The 8,860-nt window shown below is 50.3% G+C and overlaps 1 protein-coding gene across 2 annotated transcripts; it reads left to right on the top strand.

The window, feature by feature from the left end:
• The first annotated feature begins 5,743 nt into the window (after positions 1–5,743).
• Positions 5,744–8,552, top strand: LOC115633565. Of its 2 annotated transcripts, XM_030531022.1 has the most exons (3): positions 5,744–5,941; positions 6,007–6,107; positions 6,166–8,552. In XM_030531022.1, the coding sequence occupies exons 1-3, from the start codon at positions 5,862–5,864 to the stop codon at positions 8,487–8,489; spliced, it is 2,505 nt and encodes an 834-aa protein (XP_030386882.1). In that variant the 5' UTR covers positions 5,744–5,861; the 3' UTR covers positions 8,490–8,552. The 2 variants fall into 2 exon arrangements, with proteins under 2 accessions (XP_030386882.1, XP_030386883.1); XM_030531023.1 differs by lacking the exons at positions 5,744–5,941; positions 6,007–6,107 and having other exon boundaries at positions 6,995–7,209; positions 7,302–8,552.
• The last annotated feature ends 308 nt before the right edge of the window (positions 8,553–8,860 follow it).

The raw sequence follows: 8,860 nt of genomic DNA, 5'->3' as shown, positions 1-8,860 counted from the left end.
CGTCCCCCCTCCCTGAGCGGAGCACGATTCGGTTGGCGGGGGTGGCCGCCAACGCCACCATCGGGAGCCTTCCCTCGTTCGCCTTCCGCCGGGTCCCGATCGAACTCGATCTGCCTTTGGGTCCGACGCCACTCCTCCAGGTCCACATAGCCCCAATCCGCGTCCATTTTTCTCACTTCTTTTTTTTTTTTTTAAATTTATTACTTCCAAAATTTGCGACGCGCCGGTTTCCCGCCACGTGTATTAATGTTGTGCCAGCTGTTTTGTTAGCGCTGCCACCTCTCACTTTCGCGGTCCGCCAGTGCTACCCATGCCTGGCGATCTATCGTCGGTGTTAGCACTCGCATACTTATGCGATAGTGGCCGGTGTTGCCACTTATCGAATCCCCACGATAATACATTAACGACGGCCACCTGCCGCTCTGGCAACTCGACATCACCGCCCACATGTTTATGTTGTGATTGGCTTCCGGTCCTGGGCTATTTTCCTGCGTTGTGCCCAACCTCCTTCTTGTTGTGTTTGTCCAGCTGCCCGCCCGGCACTTGCCAATCCGCTGCGCCTATTTGGCACTGTTTGGGTATCTCGGCTGGTGTGATAATTGATTGCTGTTGCTGCTGTCGGTGTGGCCGCTAGGGCCCTGGTTGCTGTTGCTGCTGTCGTGGCTGTCGCGCGGCTGCTGCGACCGTGGCTGCCGCTGTGGCTGCTTTTGTTGACGCTGAGGAGTGGCCTGCTGTTGTAATGGCCGCTGTGCAGCTGTCGGTGGCATGGTGGCCATACTAACGTGGCTTCCGCCGTTGCTGCCTTCGTCGGCCTCGCTGTCCTCTGCATTCACCGCTTTCAAGTCCCGTACATGTGCCGTTCTACCTCTGCCACTCGCTACTGGTCGCACACGCACTATGACTGGGGATATGAATGCCCGTACCGTGAATGGTCCATCGAAGCGAGGCGCCAGCTTGGCCGCAAACTGCTCGGCCGCGTTGGACAGGTGGTGTTGCTACTCGCGTCTTCGCAGGTTGTACTGGCGTGCCTGATCCTCGCTGGCCATCGCTTGGTTCCTTTTTGCGACTCGGGCAACGAACTGTAGCAGCGTCGCGTGTGAATCTGGGCTACCTGGTGTTGCCTCGGGGCCGTCCGGGTCTTCGCCGTACAGTGTGCGTGGCCGCCTTGGTTCTCTCCCAAATAGGACGAAAGCAGGTGGGTAGGCTGTCGCGTCTGACCGTGCTGTATTAATGTCCAATTGTGCTTCCGGCAGCTGCTCGTCCCACATATTGTGTTGCCCGTTTGCCAGCTGCGCGATCAGCGTTTTTACGGTTCTATTGGTCCGCTCCGTGGGATTCTCCTGCGGCGTGTATGGTGCCGTCAGCTGTTGTTGTATGCCTGCTTCGGCGAGGAACTGCTTCAACGCGCGGCTCGTAAACTGGGCTCCATTGTCCGTAATGAGCTTTTTTTGGTGTACCAAAACGCGCCAGAATCCGTTCCCGTAAGGCCAGCTTCACTGCTGCTGCCGTCGCTTTGCGGATGGGGACCAATTCTGCCCATTTGGTGAACTTGTCCACCAGGACCAGTAGATACACGTAGCACGTGGGCGATGCAACGGTACAGCTTGTCGTTCTGCATGGCGTAATCTGGGTACTTGCTGGGACTCTCCACCACCGCTGCCGTCAGCCGCTGTAACCATTTACAAGTTGGCGTTGCCTCTGGCCCCACGTGTGCACGGCCGGCCACCTCGCGCGGCTGTCGTGACAGCGCGTCGGCCACCACGGTCAAGGATCCTTTCCGGTACTGGAAATCGAAGGTGTACTGCTGTAGCTCCAAAGCCCAGCGTGCGATGCGGCCGGTGGGGCTCTCGATCGAGTTGAGCCAACGCAACGCCAAGTGATCGGTCACGACAGTGAAATGGTAGCCTTCTAGGTAGTGCCACAGCTTTCGGATTCCCCAAACAATTGCGAGGCGCTGTAGTTGACCTCCGCTATCTGCAGCTTCCTACTGGCGTAGGAAATCACGTGTTCGTGGCCGTCTATGTCTTGCGTCAGAACCGCGCCCAGCCCACACCAATGTACTGCCGCAATTGTTTTAGATTTGATGGCGGCTTCAGCTAGTGGATGGCTGCTACCTTCTCCGGATCCGTTTGGATGCCCGCCTCCGTCACTAGATGCCCCAGGTACCTAATGGATTTACGAAAGAATTCGCACTTATCTCGATTTATTCGAAGATTGGCCGCCCGCAGTCGCCGGAACACCTCGCGCAAGTTGCTCAAGTGTTCCTCGAACGTCCTGCTGACCACCACTATGTCGTCGAGGTATGCAAACGCATGCGGTGCCATATCCGGGCCGATGACGCTGTCCAACGCGCGGAGTGCAGGCCAAACGGCATCACACGCCACTGGAACAGCCCGCGTCCTGGCACCATGAACGCTGTATATCGCTGGCTTTCACGCTCCATCGGAATCTGCCAGTACCCATTCCGCAAATCGATGCTACTTATGTATTTGGCCTGGCGCAGCTGCTCCAAAATGTGCTGGATCCGCGGAATTGGGTACGCATCTGGTTCTGAGCGTTCGTTCAGCTGTCGGTAGTCGATGCACATCCCCCAGGCGCCTGTCTTCTTGCGCACCAACACGATAGGTGCGCTGTAGGCACTATCGGATTGCTCGATGCAGCCCTTTGCCAGCAATTCGTCGACTTCTTGATTGATCACTGCCTGCATGGCCGGATTCCGGGGGTACTACCGCTGTTTGATGGGACGCTCGTCTTTCATCCGGATTGTGTGCACCGCCGCCGACGAGACTCCTGTGATGCTCTCAAAGCTTGCCAGTTCCCCCTCGATGAACTTGGCGGCCGTCTGGTTCTGCTGCTCCGTTAGGTGGGCGGCTATAGTGAGCCCCGCCTGTTCGCTTGTCACCAAGGCTGCATGTCGGGCTCTGCGATTTCGCCTCCGCCGTCTGCGTGGCCGTGGATCGTTCGTTCGCAATTCTACAGTTTGGCCGCCCACAGTCACCGCCCCGTTGGCCATTTGGACATAATCCAGTCCCAATGTGAGCTCATCTATGCATCCGGGGAGTGTGAGCAGCGGCAGTACTACGCGACTGTCGCCCACCGTGACCGTCGCCTTCGTTTCTTCACGGACCGTCTTCTGTGTCCCGTCAGCCATGGACACAGTCACGCTCACGGACCGTACATTTTCTCCATCTGGCGCCCGCAGGCGTTGCGCCAGCCTCGGACTCGCGAAGCTGCGTGTCGCTCCGGTGTCCACGACCGCCTCTACCAGTACACCATCACAGTCTACTGGTAGCGCGGCCGCTACCCTGCGTGTCGTTGTTAATTGGAATTTGCCTGCGTGGGCTCGCCGACTGTTAATGTGGGACGAGCCCCTCTGGCGTTTCCCGTCGCGCGTCGGCAGCATTCGTTCGCACGCACCCCTATCTTACCACAGTCCCAATAGTAGAACTGTTGAGAGTTTGGGCACGCGTCCATACTGTGCGCTCCCATCCCGCAACGTCTGCAGATGGGAGGGCGACGATGCGTGTCCGCTGGGCCAACCGCCACCGTCTGTGGGATCGGCGTAGGGTGTGTGGCGTTCGTCTCATCATTGCCGGCCGCCTGTGACCGTGCTAAGACTGCTTGGTACACGCCCTGTGCCGCCTGTACGTACCCATGGAGTGAGCTCACTTCTTCGCCTGCCAGGCGGAGATTGGCGCGTATTTCTGGTAGCCCGTTGGCGTGGACAAGTCTCAGCTGCTCCTCTGCAGTCATCTCCGCGCCGCGCATCAGTCGTTGCATCGCTCGGACATACTCGATAGGGCCCTCTGATGCGCCCTGGACCCGGCTGTATGCTTCCCGCCGGCGCTCTTCTATGTGGGGACCCGCTGGATACTCCTTTAGTAGGTCTTGGCGGAACTCGGCCCACCGTTGTGCCAAATTGCGCCTTGACCACTCCCACTCCTTTGCCTCGCCAACCAGGACTTCCGGTAATGCGGTCACCAACTCGTCTAATCGCACGTTGCTCATCTCTGCCTTATCTTCCAGATCCCGGAGAACGTTCTTCTGCCGTCAAATCGGACGCCCCACTGGGCTACCTGTGTCTGCAACGCGGCTCGTCTGTCCCGTTCGGCTGATGTTGGCGCATGTTGTTCTGCCACCGCCTGCGCACTCGCGAGCGGCGGCGCTGGAGTTGGTGCTGTTGGGTCATCATCGTCAGGTGCATCACCAGCAGGAGCAGCAGACGCGGTGGAAGCGCAGATCTGGCTCGACAGTTTCTGGAAACCATCCTCCATGGTCTGGGCCAACCGGTGGGTGTACTGCGCCAACGCAACTGTCATCGAATCGGCAATTGCTTGTGACAGGTCTACCGTTGAGGGCACTGGAGCCACTGTTGGCGTCGCTGAGGCTGCCGTGGGCTTGGCTGCGGCAGCTTCAGGCGAGGCCGCGACTCGGTAGCGGTCGCGCTGGTCGGCACTGTCGCTGGAGTTAGCGATGTCGTCCACGCTGGGTGCAGCTCGCACCGGGACCACGGCTGGTGTCGTGTTTGCCTCTGTCACGGCGAGCAGCCCCTCCGGTACGTCCTCTTGTTTCGGGACTCCCAGCCGTCCGCCGGGCACCGGGCTCAACTGGTCTGCCGCCGCGGTACGCGACGACATGTTTTCGTGATATGCCGCTAGGCGGGGTCGGTACTCTTCTTTGGCCGACTTCACGAACGTGGACAGCCGCGACCGCAACGCCTCCACGTTTCCGGTCTCCTCGATTTCGAACTCGCGCAGCACCGCGCTGAGCTCTTCCTTCCGCAGCACACGTATCCAGCTCGTTCGTAGTATCGTAGGTACACGCTCTCTTCTCTACTTGGTCGGATCTAACCTCAAACTTCTTTGGAGTCGCTGCTCGGGCGCCACTTGTAAGGTTCTTACTCTGCCGCGGGTATGCTCGCCGGCCAGAGTTCGTTCAATTTAATAAATAGTAGGCACCCCAAAATGCCGAGGCGTCCGCTGAATAAAAGAGGGCGGTATGCCGAAATCTTCTTCACGTGTTTTATTTAAAACTCAAAAAATATATAACCCGCGCTTCAGTGCGCGTTGGGCAAAAACCAAAAAAAGACTAACAAACCCAAAAGAACTTAAAATTTACTTGCCTTCATGGCTTACAGCTAATTACGATTACTTATTACTACTTAACTAATCTCGGCATCGTAACGACGCGGTGTGGATTTTTCAACCATGCTTTGTAGAAATTTTGTGATCCCTTCCTTAGTGCACGCAATCACACAATAGGATATTTGACCCGAAATTTCAACATTATAGATCCTACGGTTTGGACTGTGGGCTGTTGACCCGGTTTCCTTTTTTAACCCAATAAATCCCCAAAAATTCAATCTCCAAGACAAATTTAAGTTTATTTGTAGTTTTTAGTGATTTTAGAAACCAAGTTTTAGATCAAGTAACCGATAAAAATGTGGATTTTTCAAACAAATTTTGCAGCACGTTTTCCCCCCTTTGGAGCTTGAATTTTTGCGCACTAAAAAGGGCATTTGGGAGCGATTTTATTTATGGCTATAACTTTCTACAGAATTATACATCTGTATATCGACTCGACTTGTGATCCTGATCAATAATATATAAACTTTGTGGGGTCTGCCACGCCTCATTCTGCCTGATACATTTTCAGCTACTGCAAACCTAATATACTTCTGTACATTTCATGTACAGAGTATAAAAATCGTAGTTGCCTAGCGAGTAATTGTTATAGACATGTGTTCAAGTTTAGTTACAAAATATAAATTTTCGTGTACTAGATATATAGTCAAGTAAATACAACAAACATTTTTTTGGAAGCAAGTTTCGAAAGTTATTAGTAACCAGGGTTGACGTAAAATGTATTGCCTAAGTTGCCCAGTAAGCGCTCATAAATTCTATCGTAAGCGTTCTATCTACAATTGTACAAAAAGTCGAAGGTGCGTCGTCAATATATTAAAAATCTAATAACAATTTACATCACACATTAAATTTAAATCATTAGCCATTCCAGCTACTTTAGGCTAAATAACACCAGCGGCAGTTTCTACAGCCGGCAGTGCATTGGTATTCCCTTAAGGGTTGATAATAAATTGCACAGTAGCAGTAAGCGTACTTATTAAAGTAGCCGACATATTTAAAGGCACTAATTATTTAATTTCAGTTAATCATCAAAAAGAAGTTGAGGCTGGCTCCATAGGTGGACCAGTTGGCGTTGTCTTTTCCAGCACCGTTTGTGCAAATAGTCCTAATCAGGACTCCATTATTTTTGCAACCTATTTAAAGGCGTTTGCCTTAATTTATGTTCTTCCAGAGGTTGATTGGACAGCTGAAAACATTGACAAGTTGATACAGGATGGCGCAGCTCTATTTAAATCAAGCAGCAAAGACTTACAATGCGACGGTCCAAAAATCCAATCCCCAATCTACTCGGGCGCGGAGCTGCAGATTAAGCGAACTTTTAATATTGAAGGACATACATTCACTTTGGAGCTCGAGCCACGATACTTGGGCGATCCATGCAAGGCAGCAGAGAAACAGCCAGCGCACATAATACGCAATCTAAAGAGCGTTCTACATGCCTTCTTTCGGAATGGCCACTACTGCCTTTTGTGGACCTGTACGGGTTATTTGCTGATTTGGCGAAGGCGAAGGGTGTTTTTTGTATTAGATGTAAAAGGCCGACGGCGTGAAGACTTATGCAGTACCAATAATTATGGCGTGGCTATGCTAGTGTGTCTAAAGTCTATTAACGATGTTTTCCATTTGATAAGCAACATGAGCGGTGTGGGTTCTACCGATCCTTTTACCCTTCGGGAACTTGTAGTGGTACGTCTGGTTACTCCAGATGGCCGTGTTTTTATACGGGATATAACCACACGCTCTGTTGAATTCGAAATTGTTAACAAAAATTATGCATATTTAAAGTCTAATCTTCATCTGTCGTTAAGCCAAGAAGAACCTCTTCAAAACCGGAGTAGTCTCATGGTCTGCGTTGCAGCTATACTGGCTGCCAAAATCGATCATCCGGCCACTTGGAACACTAACATGTTAGATCGCCTGATTTGTTATGGGATAGAACTGTGTCGCAACTACTGGAAGTTGTGTGCAAATGATGGTTCATCTATCAATTTGGACATGTTTCCTACACAGCTGCGTCTGGGCCAATTCGTCATTGAACTGTCTCTACTTCCCAAAGTGTATTCAGGTCAGTGGCGCTGCACGGCTCACTTTAGAGATAATGATTTTGAGGAACTGGTATTTAAGACTTTACGGCAGTATAATAACGCACTTTTCCAGATAAATAATCAAATGTACGCATTGTGGTGCAAGAATGATTTCTACTATCTTCTGGACCCCTATCGCCATCAAATTGTTGGCTCTCGAAATGCTATGGATAGCAAGCCTGGTTTAAGGTGGGCAACAGTACGAATGTTTCGTGATCAGATTACTATGCTCAGCGTGTTTCATCAGCAACTCTTAGAGTCCAACAGTCATTCTATATTCTATCTGCACGCAGTACTTATTAAGAATCTTGCTGAGTGCCCTCGAGGATATGCATTAGCACCAACACCAGACGGTCTTGCGTACGAAGTAAAGTCCATCAATGAGACCATTTACTTTCCCGAACACAATTATGACTGTTCGAAACTATTGACCCACATAAGTGACAATGAGAAGGATGTCTGTAGTTGTTGCTTTGATTCCGATATTAGGTTGCAATTTGAAGAGGGTGAATGCCAGTTCCCGGTTGATGAAGGTAAAGGACATAATTCAAAACACTTGATGATGACGAGATTTGAGGACGCCCAGCCTTGCATCAGTTTGGAAAGTTACCAATCCAAGAAGAAACTAGTGTTGCCTAATTATACGATGAAGTCGCCTACTACTGTGCTGAACAGAACCCCAAAAATAGAATTTCTAACAGTTCCTAGAAAATCTAATAAAACGAAGGCTGTTGAAATCAGGGACAATATAATGAAACCGGTGCGTTCAAAATTACCGGAAAAAAAAAGCAAGTATTCTGATTCACGATTCGCAGTTACCAAAACCATCTACCAAAATGAAAAACAGCGGTATGCATCAATTAACTACCCTAGCTATACGGAGATTCCCAACAGCTTGGCTGTTGCAGGTTCTGAGAGTGGTACAGTGGAGAGTCTAAGGCGACTTTTGAACTCCTCCTTCAAGGTTACTGATCGAGTGCTCATAATGACACCTTGGGGAAATTATGTAGTCTTTCAAAAATCAGAAGGCATGAGAGACGCGCACCCATACTATATCTTTGATGGTTGCACATGCAATATTGATCGCTTTCGGCATTTGGATCTACGTAGTGGAACTTTAGGTCTACTGCCATTCTGTAATCAGCACGATGTGGTTTGCCACATTATAGACTCGCGTGAGACCCGTGCAATGAAAATCCTGCGTTTTAGTTTGGAACACTTTTGCACACGCTTTAAGAAATTTCTTAGTCCAAAACCATAGAAAACAGCCCAAGTCATTTATAACCCTTTAAGCCATTTTCGAAATAAATAAGTTATAAATTCATTTTGGTGGAGTTGCACAGTAATGCTTATCATTGCGACTCACAAAACATAACACAATACAAATTACAATAATATCTAAAATAAACACTTCTGGCTTGATGCATCGCGATAGGGGCATTTTACTCACCATTCGGCTAAATCTACTCCGAATAATTGCACAAACCTAGTCAGAGGGGTAAGTAGGACAACAAGAAAGAAGTAAAAAAGCCAAAGTCGGGTGTCCGGACTTTGAATTACTCTGTACATATGTTTAGAATAATTATAGAAATTATTATGTACGTTTATGCTCGTATATTCGTATCTATGTAA

Source organism: Scaptodrosophila lebanonensis, unplaced genomic scaffold (genome assembly GCF_003285725.1).
Source record: "Scaptodrosophila lebanonensis strain 11010-0011.00,11010-0021.00 unplaced genomic scaffold, SlebRS2 tig00001445-arrow-arrow-pilon, whole genome shotgun sequence".
Taxonomy (NCBI): Eukaryota; Metazoa; Arthropoda; class Insecta; order Diptera; family Drosophilidae; genus Scaptodrosophila; species Scaptodrosophila lebanonensis.
This window is presented reverse-complemented; position numbering and strand designations above follow the sequence as displayed.

What these genes read in the sequence shown, in the direction of transcription:
- LOC115633565 (XM_030531022.1), top strand. Translation starts at nt 5,862, where the DNA reads ATGTATTGCCTAAGTTGCCCAGTAAGCGCTCATAAATTCTATCGTAAG. An exon ending in AATTGTACAAAAAGTCGAAG is followed by an intron (nt 5,942 to 6,006) that starts GTGCGTCGTCAA and finishes TTAAATCATTAG; the next exon opens with CCATTCCAGCTACTTTAGGC. An exon ending in TAATAAATTGCACAGTAGCA is followed by an intron (nt 6,108 to 6,165) that starts GTAAGCGTACTT and finishes ATTTAATTTCAG; the next exon opens with TTAATCATCAAAAAGAAGTT.